Source organism: Peromyscus maniculatus, chromosome 8, assembly GCF_049852395.1.
Source record: "Peromyscus maniculatus bairdii isolate BWxNUB_F1_BW_parent chromosome 8, HU_Pman_BW_mat_3.1, whole genome shotgun sequence".
NCBI classification, from domain to species: Eukaryota; Metazoa; Chordata; class Mammalia; order Rodentia; family Cricetidae; genus Peromyscus; species Peromyscus maniculatus.
In genome coordinates this window covers 104,026,625-104,045,176 of record NC_134859.1, presented here as the reverse complement: position 1 = coordinate 104,045,176, position 18,552 = coordinate 104,026,625, and the positions used below count along the sequence as shown (strand labels likewise).

The 18,552-nt window shown below is 44.2% G+C and overlaps 1 protein-coding gene across 3 annotated transcripts in view; it reads left to right on the top strand.

Moving 5' to 3' along the window:
• Rnf157 (ring finger protein 157) overlaps positions 1-18,552 on the top strand; it is a 73,959-nt gene continuing 55,407 nt past the window's right edge. Inside the window, exon 1 of one of the 3 annotated variants that reach the window (XM_076543777.1) lies at positions 1-277. In XM_076543777.1, the coding sequence (XP_076399892.1) occupies positions 190-277 (88 nt within the window). In that variant the 5' untranslated portion in view covers positions 1-189. The remainder of the gene's footprint in view (positions 278-18,552) is intronic. The other 2 variants (XM_076543778.1, XM_076543776.1) reach the window with 2 other exon arrangements.

Sequence of the window (18,552 nt, the reverse complement as noted above, 5' to 3'; positions counted from 1 at the left end):
GGCAGAGGCGCCGCCGCGGTACCCGGCGGAGAATGGTGCGCGCCCTGCAGGCCGCTCCCTGCCGCCTCAGCCGCAGCGCCTCCGCCGAGCGGGCCGCGGCGGGCCGCCGACCCCCGCATCGGGCGTGCGGCCGGCCGGCGCGCTGAGGCGCGGAGACCGTCGCCGGGCGACGCCGAGGTCGCAGCGGCCATGGGGGCCCTCACGAGCCGGCAGCACGCGGGCGTGGAGGAGGTGGACATCCCGTCCAATTCCGTGTACCGCTACCCGCCCAAGTCCGGTGAGGGCCGCGCGCGCGCGCGCCGCGGGCCGGGCGGAGGGGAGGCCGCGCGTCGGATGCTGCGGGCGAGCGGCGCGCCGGTCCGGGCGGCCCCGAGCCGGCCTCGGAGCGGGGGAGGTCTTCCGGCTGCGGGGCGTGGGGTGCCCCTCATCGCGGGCCCCTGCGACGCCGTGCAGAGGGCTGCAGGTGCCTGCGGGGGTCATCGAGGTCACCCTCCGCCGGGGACGTGAGCGACCTCGGTGGTAATCTGCTCTGCGACGGAGACGCGCGCCTCCCGGGCTGCGGCGTTGCAGGGGCTGCGGGTTTGCAGAGGCATCCCTGGCAGGCACCTGTGCCAGGTGTTGACCCCGGGCCGCCTCGTCCTGGCCTCGGGGATGGTTGGCAGTGGGTTTCTGCTGGCGTGGGGTGGCGGGGAGAACGAACTTGCTCATGCAGCCCTTAGCTTTATCCGGAGGCTGTCAGAGGAAAACTAAGGGAGCAGAAATGATGGGAATCTGACAGAGTCGCTGGGATCGCCCCGTTGCTAATTTCTGGCAACGGGATGCCTGGGGACAGGGCAAAAGTATTTTTCCGACGCATACCGTAGCTGGACACAGTAAATGCCTCCATCCTCAGCATCAGCATTCGCATTGCAGGACAGTTTTGACAGCAGAGGAGAGAGAATGCCAAAGTAGTCGAATTGAGTGGAGGGCAGCCGCTGAGCTGTTGGCGAATGACCGGCTATTTGTCCTTTATTATTATTATTATTTTTATTTGCTGTTCTCAAGACCCCTGGGGACCCATGTGCTACCGCCTTCCCTCTGTCTTGAGGACCTGATGAGGATTTTGATGATAGCAGAGTGAGGTGTTAGAATTGGAGAGGATCCCATCTTCCTTTTGGTAGAATAAAGACATGCTAATGAGTCGAGCTGGTTTCTCAGCAGTACATCCAGTTTCTGCCAGGTGGAAGCTGGGACCAGACAATGAACCTGCCTCCCTGCAGAGAGTGTACCAGCAGCTCTGTGTCTCCTTTGTGCCAGAGAACAAGCCCTACAGAAACGAGTAAGAACTGTTTTAGACAGGCCGGAGATAAAGCTGCGGATCCCTAGTGTTTTAATAAAGCTCTTGCTAATTATGACTGTATGGTTACTTTTATCTATTAAAAATGCATCGTAACACTCTAGAGCCCGAGGCAGGAGGATTATTAAGTTTGGGGTCAGCAGGAGCTACACAGTGAGACTGTCTCAAACAAAATAAAATCAATACAACAGCCACAAAAAGGGAAGTGTAAATAGCCCCTCTTCCCGGTGGTAGGGCTACAAATATGAGCCCTTACACCTGACTGGCATTTTGTTTCTTAAAACCAAAAATATGCAGCAGCAGCAGCAGCAGCAGCAGCAGCAGCAGTGTGTGTGTGTGTGTGTGTGTGTGTGTGTGTGTGTGTGTTTTCTAAGTCACTCAGCTTTTATTGATCAGAATATGGATCTTGTTTTGCTGACCTTGGAGTTTTATAGGGTTTGCTGCCTCAGGAGAAAATTTGCCCTTTCCTCCTCCACATATGGGAATTAATAATGGTAGATGTCGGAAAGGCTGTTCCCAAAGGCAATAAGAGAATAATGGACCAAACTAAAATCTTTTTTGGGAGCTGGGAACTTGTTTTTGAGACAGGGTCTCACACTGTAGGTCATGTTGGCCGGCAACTCCGTATGTAGCCTTGATGAGCCACAAACCTGATGCAGGCCTCTGGCCTTAGCCTCCCCTTCCCAAACACCGGGATTACAAGCATGAGTCACAACACGTGCCTCCAAAGCCTTTCTCAAGTAAACACATTCCGTATTTAACAGTCCAAAATAATGCTCCCCGATCTACCAATCTTTGAAAAGTTTTACCCAATTCTAACGCATTTTTATCTATTGCTTTTCATTGTTATTTTGAAACAGGGTCTTATTTAGCACAGGCTGCGTCAGACTGACTTGTAGCTAAGGTTGACCTTGAACTTCTGCTCCTGTCAAGTACTGGGACCATATGAATTCACCCCCAAGCTGAATATATTTTGTTTGAACTCAGGATTTCTTTTCTTTTTAATTAATTAATTATTTAAAAAAAATTTTTTTTTTTCAAGACAGGGTTTCTCTGTGTAGTTTTGGTGCCTGTCCTAGATCCTGCTCTGTAGACCAAGCTGGCCTCAAACTCACAGAGGTCCTCTTGCCTCTGCCTCCCAGGTATGGGATTAAAGGCGTGCGCCACCACTGCCCCGCTACTTTTTTAAACTTTATGTGCATTGGTGTTTTGCCATGGGTGTTGGGTCCCCTGGAACTGTAGTTACAGACAGTTGTGAGCTGCCATGTAGGTGCTGGGAATTGAACCCCGATCTTCCTGAAGAGCAGTTAGTGCTCTTAGCCACTGAGCCATCTCCAGCTCTGAACCCAGATTTCTTACATGCTAGGTGAACATTCTTACTAATTGAACTATACACCCACCTAGACACCTGGAAGTGTTTTGTTGCCTTTGAACAGTCTGTCTGTGCATTCCAGGTTGGCTTTAATTTTTCTGCTTGCTTTTCCCCTCCTTCCTTTTGTTTAGATAGGGATTCAGTGTGTAGCCCTGGCTGGCCTGGAACTCACTATGTAGACCAGGATGGCCTTGAATTCAGAGACTGTGTATCTCTTCCTCAAGTGCTGGGATTAAAGACATTCACTACCACATCAAGTTTTTCTTTTTACTTTTTCTTTCTTTCTTTCTTTCTTTTTTTTTTTTTTGAGACAGGGTCCAGCTCTGTAGTATAGGTTAACTTCAAAGTGTCAATCCTGCCTCAGCCTCTTGAGTACCACGACTTGCGCAGCCTAAAGCTTAAAACAAACAAACAAACAAACAATTCTATTTTTTCCCCCTCTTTGAGATAGTGTCTCATATAACCCAGGCTGGCTTTAAACACATTATATAGCCAAGGAAACTTGAACTTCTTTTTATTTCCCCCTGGTTTTTCGAGACAGGGTTTCTCTGTGTAGCTTTCAAGCCTTTCCTGGAACTCACGCTGTAACCCAGGCTGTCCTCAAACTCACAGAGATCCACCTGCCTCTGCCTCCCGAGTGCTGGGATCAAAGGCGTGCGTAACCACCACCTGGCTTGGAACCTTGAACTTCTGATTCTCTTACTTCCACCTCTCATGTACTTGAATTACAGGCATGTACTACCGCTCCTAGTTCCTTAGTCTCCTCAGTGCTAAGACTGCAGGTATGAGACAACATACCTGTGATTTGGGACCAATATTTTGTTGTTGTTTTGGTAGTACTGGAGAGCAACCAGGACCTTGTGAATGCTAGCTAAGTTCTGCTAGTGAGTTATATTGTTCGACAGCTCTAACTATTTGACTTTAATATCTATTAAGTCCTTGTGTTTTACTTCACATCCCCAAAATCCTTCACAGCAGTATTTAGACTAGTGTTTGGAAGACTATTGGATAGTATCACCTAGGCAAGTTGACATAGACAATGTAAATATGGTGTCTTTTTAAAAGAATTTGTTTTATTTATTTTTTATTGTAATCAGAGACTTTTCTCTGTCCTGCAGCTATTTTCCAAATAATCACTCAGAGGCTTATATAAATTATAAATGATTGGCCAGTAGCTCAGGCTTATTACTAACTAGCTCTTACACTTAAATTAACCCATAGTTCTTATCTAATGTTTAGCCATGTGCCTTGGTACCTTTTCTCAGTACGACATTCTCATCTTGCTTCCTCTGTGTCTGGCTGGCGACTCCTGACTCTACTCTTCTCCTTCCTAGCATTCTCAATGTGGATTTCCTGCCTAACTTCCTGCCCGGCTACCAGTCTGTTAGTTTTTTATTAACCAATGAGAGGAACACATATTCACAGCATACAGAAGGACCATCTTACTGCATGTTATTGTTGGTTTTTTTGAGACAAGGTTTCCCTGTGTAGTTCTGGCTGTCCTGTAACTTGATCTGTAGAGCAGGCTGGTCTTGAACTCAGAAATCTGCCTGTTGCTGCCTGCCTCCCAGCTTATTTTACTTTTTATTATGTGCTTGTGTATGTGTGGCTCCACAGGCATTGGATCCTACTTGAAGCTGGAGTCACAGGCAAGTAGGCCATTGTGAGCTACCCAGTGTGGGTGCTGGGAACTGAACCCGGTCTTCTGCATGAGCAGTATGGGCTCTTCTTAACCATGAGTATCTCTCTTCAGTTCCTGGCTTCCTCCTTTAGTTCTTTCCTTCCTTCCTTCCTTCCTTCCTTCCTTCCTTCCTTCCTTCCTTCCTTCCTTCTTTTTTCTTTGTTTTGTTGTTGAGTCAAAATCTTACTATATTGATCATAACTGTTAATCCCCCTGCCTCAGGCTCTAAAGTAATGAGGATTATAGGTGTATTGTTGTGCTTGTCTATTTTAACTATTTTTGCTGAGCTGGAATTTTTAGTTGTTGCAAGAGTGCTGGAACACAAAAAATTTAATAACTAAGCATGTCTTCAAAAAAATCACTATATAAGCTGGGCGGTGGTGGCACATGCTTTTAGTCCCAGCACTCGGGAGGCAGAGCCAGGTGGATCTCTGTGAGTTCAAGGCCAGCTTGGTCTACAGAGTGAGATCCAGGCAGGCACCAAGACTACACAGAGAAACCCGGTCTCAGAAAACAAAAAACAAACAAACAAAAATCACTATTTAAAAACTATACTTCTTCCAAAAGTTCACTGCTAATCGTTTAGTGTCAGAGGTACATGTACAGATATAGGCATGCAGACTGTAGGGTGACCACGCAGACTCTGCCTGTTGGTGTTGTGTGAGTGTTATGTTTCATATACGACGTCAGTCATTGTTAATATGCCACACTAGTAGAATAAACTATAAAAGCTACTCGATCGTATCAGTAGATTCAGACAAGACATTTGCCAGAACATCCTTTGCCCCTTTCCTGGATCTCGCTCTGTAGACCAGGCTGGCCTCGAACTCACAAAGATCCACCTGCCTCTGCTTCCCGAGTGCTGGGATTAAAGGTGTGCGCCACCACCGCCCGGCCTGACCTGGAATTCTTGAGCTGGCTCAGCAGTTACTAGCACTGGATGAACTCCCGAGGACCCTGAACAATTCCCAGTACCTATATAGTGGTTCACCACCATACTTTTTGTTGTTGTTTTGAGACACAGTTTCTTTGTGTAGTTCTGACTGTCCTGGAACTCTCTTTGTAGAGACCAGGCTGGCCTCAAACTCAGAGACCCACCTGAGTCTGCCTCCTGAGTGCTGGGATTAAAGGTGTGTAACCTAGCACACGGGCAAGTCACAAGCATTTTTTTTTTTTTTTTTTTGTTTTTTGAGACAGGGTTTCTCTGTGTAGTTTTGCGCCTTTCCTAGAACTTGCTTTGTAACCCAGGCTGGCCTCGAACTCACAGAGATCCACCCGCCTCTGCCTCCTGAGTACTGGGATTAAAGGCATGCGCCACCCCCACCTGGCACAAGCATTCTTAATTCATTTCCAGGGCAACCAGTGCCCTCCTCTGGCCTCCTCAGGCACCAGGCACACACATGGGATATAGACATACATGCAAGCAAAGGACCCATATGCATTTAAAAAAAATCTTTTTAAAACCTTAAAAATATCTATAGAGATAGAGAAATCAATACATTGTGAGGGCTGGGGATGCAGTTGAGTAGTAGAATGCCCAGGATGCACAAGGTCCTGGGATCAATTCCTAATGCTATTAAAAATGTTCTTAAGACAAACTGGAGAGATGGCTCAATGGTTAAGAGCTTCTGCTTTTGCAGGGCTCGAATTCAGTTCCTAGCACCCAAATAAGGTGGCTCACAGCCACCTGTAATCTCAGCCCAGAGGACCTAATGTCCTCTTGAACTCCTTGGGTATCTGCTCTCATATGCACACACCCACACATAGACACACATACATACCCAAAACTTTTAAAAAATTAAGTCTTTTAAAAAGATATTTTCAAAGGACAATATGGCATTGGTGCAACAATGGCATGTTTTAGGTCAACTGAAGGAAATTCTGAGCCAGGAATACGTGCATTCACCATCAGATGACCTTTTCTCATGTGTCCATGTAGTCCACACTGACTTTGAACTGATCTTCCCTCTACCTGGGAAGTATTGGGACTATTGAGTTTGTCAAAAACAATCTGTGGTGAGGGATAAAACATTGCAGTGGAGAAAGTCTTTTCAACAAATAATGCTGGGATGATTTTGTATTAACAAAGAATAAAGTAGTCTTAGACCCTTTATAAGCTGGAATGTAGCTCAGTGCAGAGTACTCGCTTAGTATATGAGACTATCCAGGCACAAACCCCAGCAGGGATGGAGACATCAGATCCTTTCTTTATATCCCCAAAAATTTAACTCAAAATGGATCATGTCATAAGACAACCCAGAGAATGGAAACATTTGCAAGTCATGAGTATAGGAAAGGATTTTTATCTAGAATACACAAAAAACTTGACAAGTAATAGAATGACAGTCCAATTAGCTGGTCTTTATGGCACATGGCTTTGGGAGGCAGAGGCAGGCAGGTGAAATCAAGGTCAGCCAGGACTACATAGTGAGACCCTGTCTTGAAAAAAAGAAAAAGATAAAAGACAAAGTACTTGATAGACATTTCTCAAAAAGAAAAAAAAAAAAAGATAAACAATGGCCGATAAGCACATGGAGAGATACACAGTATCTACCCTTAGGGAAATACTGATCAAAGTTGTGTATAATTAGAAGCCTCATACCTATAATCCCAGCTCTCAGGAGGCCAAGGCAGGAAGATTTTCTTTTTTCTTTTTTTTTATTTTTCGAGACAGGGTTTCTCTGTGTAGCTTTGCGCTTTTCCTGGAACTCGCTTTGGAGACCAGGCTGGCCTCGAACTCACAGAGATCTGCCTGCCTCTGCCTCCCAAGTGCTGGGATTAAAGACGTGCGCCACCACCGCCCGGCTATGGCAGGAAGATTCTAAGACTAGCCTAGGTTACAGAATTAGATCTTGCCCCCTTGCAAAAGAATGCTATTATTAGATAATAAGTCACATCCAATAGGACAGCTGTTAACTGAAACATAAAATAGTAACAAGCATCGGTAAGGAAACCTAGAGCCCTACCCACAAGACATGGCTCACATGGTCATCTCAGTGTTGAGTAAGAAGAACACTGAGTTAGGAGGGCAGCCTGGGCTACAGAGGAAATCCAGGGTAGCCTGGGCCAGAGTGAAACTCAGCATCAAAATCAAAAAAGGAAAACAGTCTTAAGCTGTTTTATAATTTCTCAAATGGTTAGTTATTATATGACTCATCAGTCATACCACTTGTTGTGTATGTACAAGACCAAAAAAACATTCACACAAAACTTACACATGAATGTACATAGAGTTTTTTCTCATAAGTCTCATAATTTCATAAATAGTGAAAAGGTAGAAATTACGCAGATGATGAATGGAACAACCTATGAGTAAACACGATAAATATAGACAATGGAATATTACTGGGCAGTGAGAGGAGCGGAAGTACTGATACATGCTTCAACATGAATTACCATTGAAAACATTATGCTAAGTGAAAGGTACAAGATCCAAAACGTCACATATTATATCATTTTTTTTAAGATTTATTTATTTGTTATGTATACAGCATGTATGACTGCAGGCCAGAAGAGGGCAACAGATCTCATTACAGGTGGTTGTGAGCCACCATGTGGTTGTTGGAAATTGAACTCAGGGCCTCTGGAAGAGCAGCCAGTGCTCTTAACCTCTGAGCCATCTCTCCAGCCCCCATATTATATCATTTTTATGAACTGTCAAAAGAGAAAGAAATCCAGAGACAGAAAGTAGATTCACCGGAAGCTGAGGAGTGGATGAGAGGAATGACTGTTAATTGGTTTCTTTTAGGGTAGTGAAAATGTTCTGAAATTAGATAAGGGTGAATGGTACTCGGTCCTGAATATACTATAAAACACACACACACACACACACACTATATATATATATATATATATATATATATATATATATATATATATGTTTATTTATTTATTTTTTCAAATCATGTATGTATGTATGTCTCTTTTTTTTTTTTTTAAGATGAGTCCCCATATAGCTCAGGCTGGCCTTGAACTTGCTATGTAGGTGATCTTGCTTTGACCTCTCAAGTGCTAGGATTATAAACATGTGTCCCTATTCCTGGATTATACAGTTTAAATTAGGCGAATTATATGGCATGGAAGTTACATTTCAAACCAAAAGGTAAGAGTTAAATGTAAAATCTTAGAAGACAGGAAAAACTATTTGATTTGGATTATTCAAAGAGTTAGAAATGATACCAAAAGTACAATCCAGTGACATCTTTTTGTTGTCTCAGTGCTAGGGATGGAACCAAGAGCCTTACAAATGCTGGGTGCTCTGCCACCCAGCTGTATCCCCAACTCTTACACACACACACACACACACACACACACACACACACACACACACAAAATGGAGTCCTTCAGAATTAAAAAACACAGATTTTGCTGGGCGGTGGTGGCGCACGCCTTTAATCCCAGCACTCAGGAGGCAGAGCCAGGCGGATCTCTGTGAGTTTGAGGCCAGCCTGGGCTACCAAGTGAGTTCCAGGAAAGGCACAAAGCTACACAGAGAAACCCTGTCTGGAAAAACCAAAAAAAAAAAAAAAAAAAAAACCAAAAACCAAAAAAAACCCCACACATTTCTAAAAGAGGCTGAGGAAATGGCTTAGTGGATAAAAGCATGCACTGCTCTTCCAGAGGACCTGAGTTCAGTTCCCAGCACCCACCCCAGAAGGCTCACAACCATCTGTAACTCCAGCTCCAGGGGATCCGATACTCTGGCCTCTGCAGGCACCGTCACTCACATGCACACACCCACCACACATACATACAATTAAAAATAACAAAAATAATTTTTTAGAAAACACTGAAGAGATGAATAGACAAGATACATAGAGAGGTAATTCCTATGGAAATGCAACTGACAGCCTGTTGTAGTGATCGCTGAAAAGTATAGTGATAGAAATTCCTTGGAAATGTCGTTGAGGAAAAAGTCAGGCATGATGGTGCTGCCTGTAGCCCCAGCACTCAGGAGGTGGAAACATGAGGATCAGGAGTTCAAGACTATCTTTGTCTCCATAGCAAGTTAGAGGCCAGCCTGGACTAGAGAATGAGTTCCAGGACAGCCAAAGCTAGACAAAGAAACCCAAAGCTAGACAAAGAAAAACAAAAACAACAACAATAACAAGACCAGCACCAATGAGATGCCATTTTATATCCTCTAGGATGCCTAAAATAAAAAAGGCAGACACTGTCAAATGTTCAGAATGCAGAGAAATTAGAATCCTTATGAACTGCTAAGGGAAAATGCAAAATGGTACAGCCACTTTGGAAAGAATTTGGCAGTCTTTTAAATATTAATCATGGGCTCAGTGGATAAAGATGCCTGCTATCTTAGGTTCAAGCCTAGGTACCCACATAGTAGAAGAAAAGAACTAACTCCCACTAATTTTCTTTTGAAGTTCACACATAAACTATGGCACATCTGTGTGTGTGCACATAATAAATAAATAAAATTGCAAAATGTAATTAAATGTTAAACATGAGTTTAGCTTATGATCTATTAATTCTGCTCCCACAAATCAGTCCAAAAGAAATGAAAATAGGGATTGGGGAGGAAGTCAAGTGCTCACCAAGCAAGCCCAAGGACCTGAGTTTTACCCTGCACCGTGTAAAAAGCCAGGCACCAGCAGTGTAATCCCAGCAGTGAGGAGGCTGGGATAGGTGGATTCCCTAGGACTCAGTGGTCAGCCTGCCTAGCATACTTGGAGAATTCCAGGCCAGTAAGAAACCTAGTCTCAAAAAACAAGGCCATATCCTGGTTTCTGTTAAGAATGAATCAACTTTTAACTTGATGCCTAAAGTTAAATGTAGTTCTTGTTGTGTATTAAAATCAAGGGCTGCCGGGTGTGTTGCACACCTGTAACCCTGGGAGACAGAGGAGGATGGATTGTCAGTTCAAGGCCAGTTCAGCCTACTTACTGAAATCCTGTTAAAAGCCAAACAAACCCACCAAACTGCCTAGCACAGCAGTGTGATCCCGTAGTCCTAGGTACCAGGGAAGCCGCATCCGGAAGATCACTTAGTCCAGGGACAACCTGTCCTCCTCCTCCCAAATCAAGTTTGCTACAAAAATTTAAAATCAGAACCCATAATACACAGATTAAAGAGAGGATTTTTATTTCAGCAGAAGAGTTCATGCTGAACATGTAGACTGTGCTACACTGTCTCAAAAGCCAACATAAATAAATAGACAAACACACAAATACAAGTTAGCTTGAATTCATATTCAATCAGTAGGTTAGTAATGCTTTGGCAATATTCTTTTCTAAACTTTTGAGAAGACATATGCAATGTATAACACTATGAATTAAAATAGAATTCAAGCCAGGGGGTGGTGGCGCACGCCTTTAATTCCAGTACTCGGGAGGTAGAGGCAGGTGGATCTCTGTGAGTTTGAGACCAGCCTGGTCTATAGAGCTAGTCCAGGACAGGCTCTAAAGCTACAGAGAAACCTTGTTTTGAAAACCAAAAAACAAAACATAAGCAAGCAAACAGACAAACCAGCCAACCAAAAAAATTAAAAAAAAAAAAAAAAAAAAACAGAATCCATTTCATCCTAGAAACCCTTATCAGTCAAAAGGATTTTTGTATTAGAGAGGCAGAGGCAGGCAGTTCTCCGTGAGTTTGAGACTAGCCTTTGAGTTCCAGGACAGCCAGAGCTACACAGAGAACAGAGAAACCCTGTCTGGGGGAAAAAATTTTTTTTTTCTGAAGCGTTTAGTTTATCTAATTATTTCTTTATCAGTAAAAAAAAAAATTGAGAGTCGATAAAGAGGTAAGAACCTGAAGGACCTGAGAAGCAGGGGAGCAGCCCCAGTCGCCTCCTACCTCTTTTGCTCCTTCCTCCAAAAAGGTTGAGACCCCCTCTCTGCCCTGCCTCACCACTTCCTGTCTCCGTCTGCTCCGCCCTCTGACTCCAAGCAAGCTTTATTTTCAGAACACAATCAGAATTTCACACAACATTTGCTTTGTGGGCTGAAGAGATGGCTGGGTTGTGTGTACTGCTTATGCAAAGGACCTGCGTGTGGTTCCCAGCACCCACCTCAGGTGGTTTACAATTGCCTGTGCCTCTAGTTCCAGAGAATCTGACACCCTCTTCTGAATTCTCTGTATTCATGTGCACAAACACACACACACACACACACATACACACACACACACACACACACACACAATTTTTTTGGCGGGCGTGGGGTGGGGTGGGGTGGGGTGGTTCGTTGAGACAGGGTTTCTCTAGGTATCTGCCCTGGCTGTCCTGGAACGTACTCTGTAGACCATGCTGGCCTCAAACTCACAGAGATCTGCCTGCCTCTCCCTCCCGAGTGCTGGGATTAAAGGTGTGCCTGACTACCACCTGGCTCATGATCTTTTAAATTTTGCTTTCACCTTTTTTTCTTTCCTTGTTTAGACGAGTGAGAAAGACCAACCATTCGCAGTGTGAGCAGAGCTCGCCGTCCACCTGTCCAGCCTTAGAGAGACAAGTCAGTACACTTGCCACTGAGCTATATCCTAGTCAAGTGAGCCGTGAGTGCTTTAAAAAATATTCACATTTAAGCTGGGTGTGGTGGTGAAAGTCTTTAATCTCAGCACTTGGGAGGCGGAGGCAAGAGGATCTCTGAGTTTGAGCCAGCCTGGCCTACAGAACGAGTTCAAGGACAGCCAGGGCTACACAGAGAAATACAGTCTCAAAAAAGAAACAAAACCCCATTAACTTTTATTATTCTTTTGTTTGTTTGTTTTTGTTTTTCAAGACAGGGTTTCTCTGTAGCTTTGGAGCCTGTCCTGGAACTTGCTTTGTAGACCAGGCTGGCCTTGAACTCACAGAGATCCACCTGTCTTTGCCTCCTGAGTGCTGGGATTAAAGGCATGAGCCAGCACCGCCCAGTCACTTTTATTATTCTTCCCTCCTCCCCCACCCAGCTGAGGACAGAACCCAGGGCCTTGTGCTTGCTAGCAAGCGCTCTACCACTGAGCTAAATCCCCAAACCCCACTTTTATTATTCTTAATTATGTGTGGGTATATTTATCTGTATATGGGTATGTACACATGAGTGCAGGTGCCTGGGAAGGCCAAAAGCATCATAATCTGTGGAGTTGGAGTTACAGGTAGTTGTGAACCAGCTGATGTGGCTGTTGGGAACCAAATTCCAGTCTTCTGGATGAGCAGGAAATGCTCATAACTTCTGAGCCAACTCTCTAACCCCCAACTGTGAATTATGTTAAAACCCATTCTTTTTTTTTTTTTTTTCTTTGAGACAGGGTTTCTCTGTGTAGCTTTGCACCTTTCCTAGAACTCACTTGGTAGCCCAGGCTAGCTTTGAACTCACAGAGATCCGCCTAGCTCTGCCTCCTGAGTGCTGGGATTAAAGGCATGCGCCACCACCGCCCGGCTTAAAACCCATTCTTAAGACAATTCCACAAGTGGTGAACACTTGTGATTCCAGCACTTGGGAAATAGAGGCTGGAGGGCTGCTATGAGTTCAAGGTCAGCCAGTGGTCTATAACATTCCAGTCCAGTCAGGGTTACACAGCAAGACTCTATCTCAGAAGCCAAAAACAGGGTTATAGGATACAGCTCAGTCAGTAGGGTTGCCTAGAGCCCTGGGTTCTATTGCCAGCACTACATAAACTAGGCTGGCTGGCCCATGCCTATAATCTCAACATTTGGGAGGTGGAGGCAGGAGGATTGGGGTTTTAAAGTTATTCCCAGATAAATAGTGTATTGAAGGAATGCCTGGGCTACATGACACGTGCTTCATATAAAAACAAAATTAGAACTATTGCTGGGCGGCGGCACACACTTTTAATCCCAGCACTTGGAAGTCAGGCAGGTGGATCTCTGAGTTCAAGGCCAGCCTGGTCTACAGAGTGAGTAAGAACAGCCAGGCCACACAAAGAAACCCTGTCTCAAAAAAACCCTGTGTGTGTGTGTGTGTGTGTGTGTGTGTGTGTGTGTGTGTGTGTGTGTGTGTGTTTGTATATATCAATAAAAATACTGTGTTATATTTTATTTTTATAAACATCTCCTAGCTCTCTGCTCTGAAAAGGCCTAGGAACGATGACTGACAAAGTGGTATTGAGATCTTCTGGCATGCAGACCATGGTCTCCAACTGGCATTTCACACTGAGGATCTAGAGTTCAGTGAAAGCCACATTCCATGTCTAGGGAAGGAAATGCACAAGCTGGGCTAGGAGATCTTATCTGTATTCTATAGCAAGGATCTCTCAGAACCTTCTGGAATCATGTCCAAAGGAATCCAAAGAACTGGGGATGCAATTTGGGGATAGAGCACTTGTCCAGCATACATAATACCCTGAGTTCAATCCCTAGCATGGACGGGGACACACACAAAATAAGTAAACAAACTAATAAATACATTGAAAACCTATTAATATTTTGACAGCCCAGCTTAGGAGGGGCCAGCCTGAGCTACAAAGTCTGTGTATAGAAAAGAAAAAATTATTTGTAAATATTTCCATCAACCAAAGATAGAACTCAGTGTCATCCTCAAGCATTAAGGAACCTCTGCCTGTCCTGTGTGCCAGTGACTAAGGTGGACCCTGTGGACCAGAGTTCAATGACTGGAGAAGGACCACGGCTGAGAAGCAGTGGGAGCAGAGAGGTGAGGAGCAGTGTAGTTGGATGAAAGCCTCCGACTGCGTAAATACATGCGCACATCCTTAGCAGTGCTGTTTCTATGTACATACAGAAGATGGACCAGGACTGGCACCTTAGGACATGGGCCTGTCTGACTTTTCCTTTTCCCGTACTGCCCCATGCAAAAGAGGACAGTGCCTGAAATGATACATATTCACACCAATAAAGCCCAGAGAATGTGTCCTTTGTGGCAGAGGCAAACAAGAATTGTAAATCAGACCCTTTAGTCTCAAAAACATTTTGTTTTTTCTGCACCAACCAGCAGTCTTTTGTTTACTTGTCTAGTGCAGGGACCGGTAAGTTCAACACACCCCTCTGTCCAGAATAAAATAGGAAATGAAACAGACTGAGGACTGCACTGCCCTTTACAATTTTACAAACAAAAGCCTTCTGAAACTAGATAGAAAATTTTGGCCAAGAGATATTTTCAACACATAATTACTATGTAACATGCCAAAGACCAAAACATAGCCCTGTATGATTAGACCCCATGTAATAGTGATTTACTTATTGTGGTGAAATTCCAAAACCAAATCTTCAAACTTTCTCAAGTCATGAAAATTTTATATTGAATAGGACAGACATACAAATACTTTTAGATTTTAACCACTATCTCATGCTAATAGTTCTTGCTGAGAAGACTTCTCTTTGCATATTTTTCTCTTATTAAGGTCACAGCATAAACAGATACCCTGCCTGTAAGTGGAAAATATTAAGCTTGCTATTTACTTTTGGAATAATGGAGTTATGTTCCTGAATATTGCAGTAAATGGAACTGTATTCAAAAATAACTTTTTATTTAATGTAGCTCAACAACAAAGCTCAATAAAATTAATGTGGTCACACAGCTGGTAGATGCCAGCGTTGGGATAAAATCTAGCTCTGTTTTAAGCTGAAACCTGTATTTTGTTGACTGCATTGCAAAATAAATAACTAAAAATAAAAAATAAAAAAAAACAAAGCAAAAACTGGAAGAGGGCAGTTGTTAGCCGCTGCAGCACCTGCTTCAGTTGATAACCTTTCCCCTTCTCATGCCCAACTGTTTCCATGGCCTCTGAACCCTCATTAACAGCCAGCCTTCTTTCTTTGTTATTTATTAAAACAGAACATTTATTACTTGACTAATCTGTTGAACCAGGTGCTGCAGCGGCTAACAACTGCCTTCTTCTGTTTCTTTGGTTTGGTTTTATTGCGATAAAGTCAACAAAATACAGGTTTTGCTTAAAAACAGCTACTAACTGTATGACCACATTAACTTGATAGAGCTCTGTTGTTGAGCTGCATTAGGAACAGGAGGACTACTGGATGTGTTGGCGCACGCCTTTAATCCCAGCACTCAGGAAGCAGAAGCAGGCCCATCTCTGAATTTCAGGCTAGCCAGGGCTACATATCTTAGTCAGTCGGTTGATAGACTGTTTGGGAAGGATTTGAAGGTGTGGCTTTGTTGGAGGAGGTGTGTCACTGGGAATGTGAGGTTTAAAAAGCCCTTGCCAGGCTCAGTATTTCGTTCTGCTTGCTGCCTTGATGCCTATCAGCATGTAAAGCTCTCAGCTTCTGCCCCAGCACCATACCTGCCTGTTTCCCACCATGATAATAATGGACTAACCCACTGAAACCGTAAGCAAGCCCTGGATTAAATGCTTTCTTTTATAGCAGTTGCCATGGTGTCTCTTCACAGCAACAGGACAGTGAGTAAGACAAAGGTGTTAGCCACCATGCCTGGTGAGACAGTGGGGACTGTGCCAGGCATACTAGAGTATTTTGGAGAGCTGGAAATCTTCTCAGCTGGACTCATGGTGATGGTTACCAAAACTACCAAGTTGTGCAAGGCATGAATTCTGTATTGGGTGTGTTATTCCTCAGTAAGGCCGTTAGTCTTTTTGAATAAATAAAGATCTTGATCTCTAAAAGGATGGAGTTATAGGGAGCAAATGGCATTGAGTACAGACTTTAAAAGCTGGTTACAGAATCTCAAGTAGCCCAGTGTAGAGAATAGCATTCACCACGGCCTGGAGACTGGAAATGTCTTTGAGAGGTTAGTCGGCACAAAGTTTTCCTGGACTGGTACTGAGAAGTGAGGTTTGGTGGTTTTTTGTTTGTTGGTTGTTTTTGTTTTTAAAGTCTGGGTCTCGGTATGTAACACTCCGGCTGTATAGCCATAGGCACACACCACCACACCCAGCCAGAACCTTCTTTCTCATTTCATCTAATGTGTGAGAAACATACAGTCACTGATGTGTAGAAAATACATCTCACTCAGAGGCAATAGCAATGGCGGTTTATTTGAGAAGACTGCTTTCTACTGAAGGCAACCAGGCACCTCCGCTCTGTCAGTTATGCGCTTGGAGAAGAGGGCCAGCAAGTGTGTGGCATGAAGAACGGACAGTGATGCTGTCCTGGGGTGCACTGCATGCTGCGGCACTGCAGCTGGATGCTGTGTTTCTAGGTTCAGCTGGCTCCTTCCAGCTGCAGCTCGGTGCTGCTTAGATTTGTGTACTGCCGCTCTCTGCAAATGCTTTCTGATTGTTAGTTAAGAAGTGCCTCACGCTTTGGTGAGTGGTCTTAGCCACATGGTTGAGTTTAATTGGTGTTTCTGGACTCAAACTCCATGTCTAGAAAGTAAAATCTGAATGTCCGGTTCTGATTTCTATTGCAGCTGTCTTCTCCTCCCCTTCCCCGTGGCTTCTCTACAGCCGAAAGTGCTAAAACACAGCTTTTCAGCTTGCTGAAAAAAAAACAAAACTCGATCACAGCTGACTGGGAGTTTAGATTTATCCTGGCTGAGTTCCACATAAGGCGTTGTGGCTTCATAGCTCCTTTGTGTTAATTTGAGAGTGGGCGTATCTGAGAGAATTGCCAGTTTTCTAAGGTATGAATCTTTTGTATGGTCTACCTTAGAGTCAGATTAGAGAAATTTGAGGGTGGCACAAGCCTGTAAGTAATCTTAGCACTTGAGAAGTGGAGGCACAAGTTCAAGGCCAGCCTCAGCCACTTTAGTGAGTTTGAAGCCATCTTAGGCTACGTGAGACCCTGTCTCAAAAACAACCCCAAACAAACAAGCAAACAAAAACAAGAAGTTTGGAGTAAGAGGAATTTGTGTCCCTATCAGAGTTAAAATATGCAACTAGATCAGAGATTTTCAACCCTCCTAACGCTACAAGCCTTTGATACAGTTCCTCATACTGTGGTGACCCCCAACCTTGAAATTATTTTTGTTGCTACTTCCTAACTGTAATTTTGCTACTGTTATGAATTGTAATGTAAATATCTGTGTTTTCTAATGGTCTCAGGCGACCCCTGTGAAAGGGTCCATCAACCCAAGGGGTTGTGACCCACAGGTTGAGAACCACTGCACTAAATGCTTGCCAGTGTCCCTAAGTTTCTTGTGCTGACTGTTGAGGTGATCTCACTTTGTAGCCTAGGCTGGCCTTGAACTTTGGTCCTTATGCCTTAGTCTTCCAAGTGCTAGGATTACAGATATATGGCCTCATGCCTGCCTCATGCCTCCTTTGTACAGCGTGAGTGTGAGGAGCCTCATTGGAAAGATTAAGGAGGTATAGAAGTGAGGATGGGCAGGTGCTGATACTTCTGTGTGTGGGTTAAAAGATCTAGGCAAAGATAATTTGTATATAAATATGATTATATCTGTAGTGAAGATTCTCAAATGCTCAGGAACCACCACCTCAAGTTGAAACGGGAAAATCAGGACCAGGCTAAGCCTGGTAGTATCTGCGTGTAATCCTAGCACTTGGGAGCTGAGGCAGGAAGATCATGAGTTCTAGGACTACATGGGCTACACAGAGTGAGACTTTGTCTCAAACAAAAATAAAACCAAGCAGGGACTAGGGAGCCAGCTCAGTTGGTAAAGTGTTTACTCTATAAGTATGGGGACCTTTAGTTCAGTCTCTTGAACCTGTGTGAAAAACTGAGTGATCCGCTTGTAGACCCAGCCATGGTAAGGTGGAAACAGGTGAATCTTTGGACTCACTGGCCATCCAGCTAGTCTAGTTGGTGAGCTGTAGGTCCCAGTAATAGTGACTTCTGGCACTTTTCACACGCGCACACACACACACACACACACACACACACACACACACACACACACACACACAGTATACACCCACACAGATGATCAGTAGCAAAATACAAATAGGTTCATTAGTGGGCATTCGTGGACTTTCTTGACTTTTGGTTAGTGATATTTTAGATCAGGATGAGGACTCAGGCTTGTCACAAGAACAGTAGTGACCTATTCTGTTTGTTGTTTGGGGTTGTCTGATATGGTTTTGCTGATTTTGTGCTAGAGTCTGAAATCAGAAGAAATTGATCCGATTCCTTGAAATCTTTTTTTTTTTTCTGATATATATTTTTTATTTTACAATATCATTCAGTTCTACATATCAGCCATGGGTTCCCCTATTCTCCCCCCTCCCACGCCCTCCCCTTACCCCCAGCCCACCCTCCATTCCCTCCTCCTCCAGGACAAGTCCTTCCCCGAGGACTGTGATCAACTTCGATTC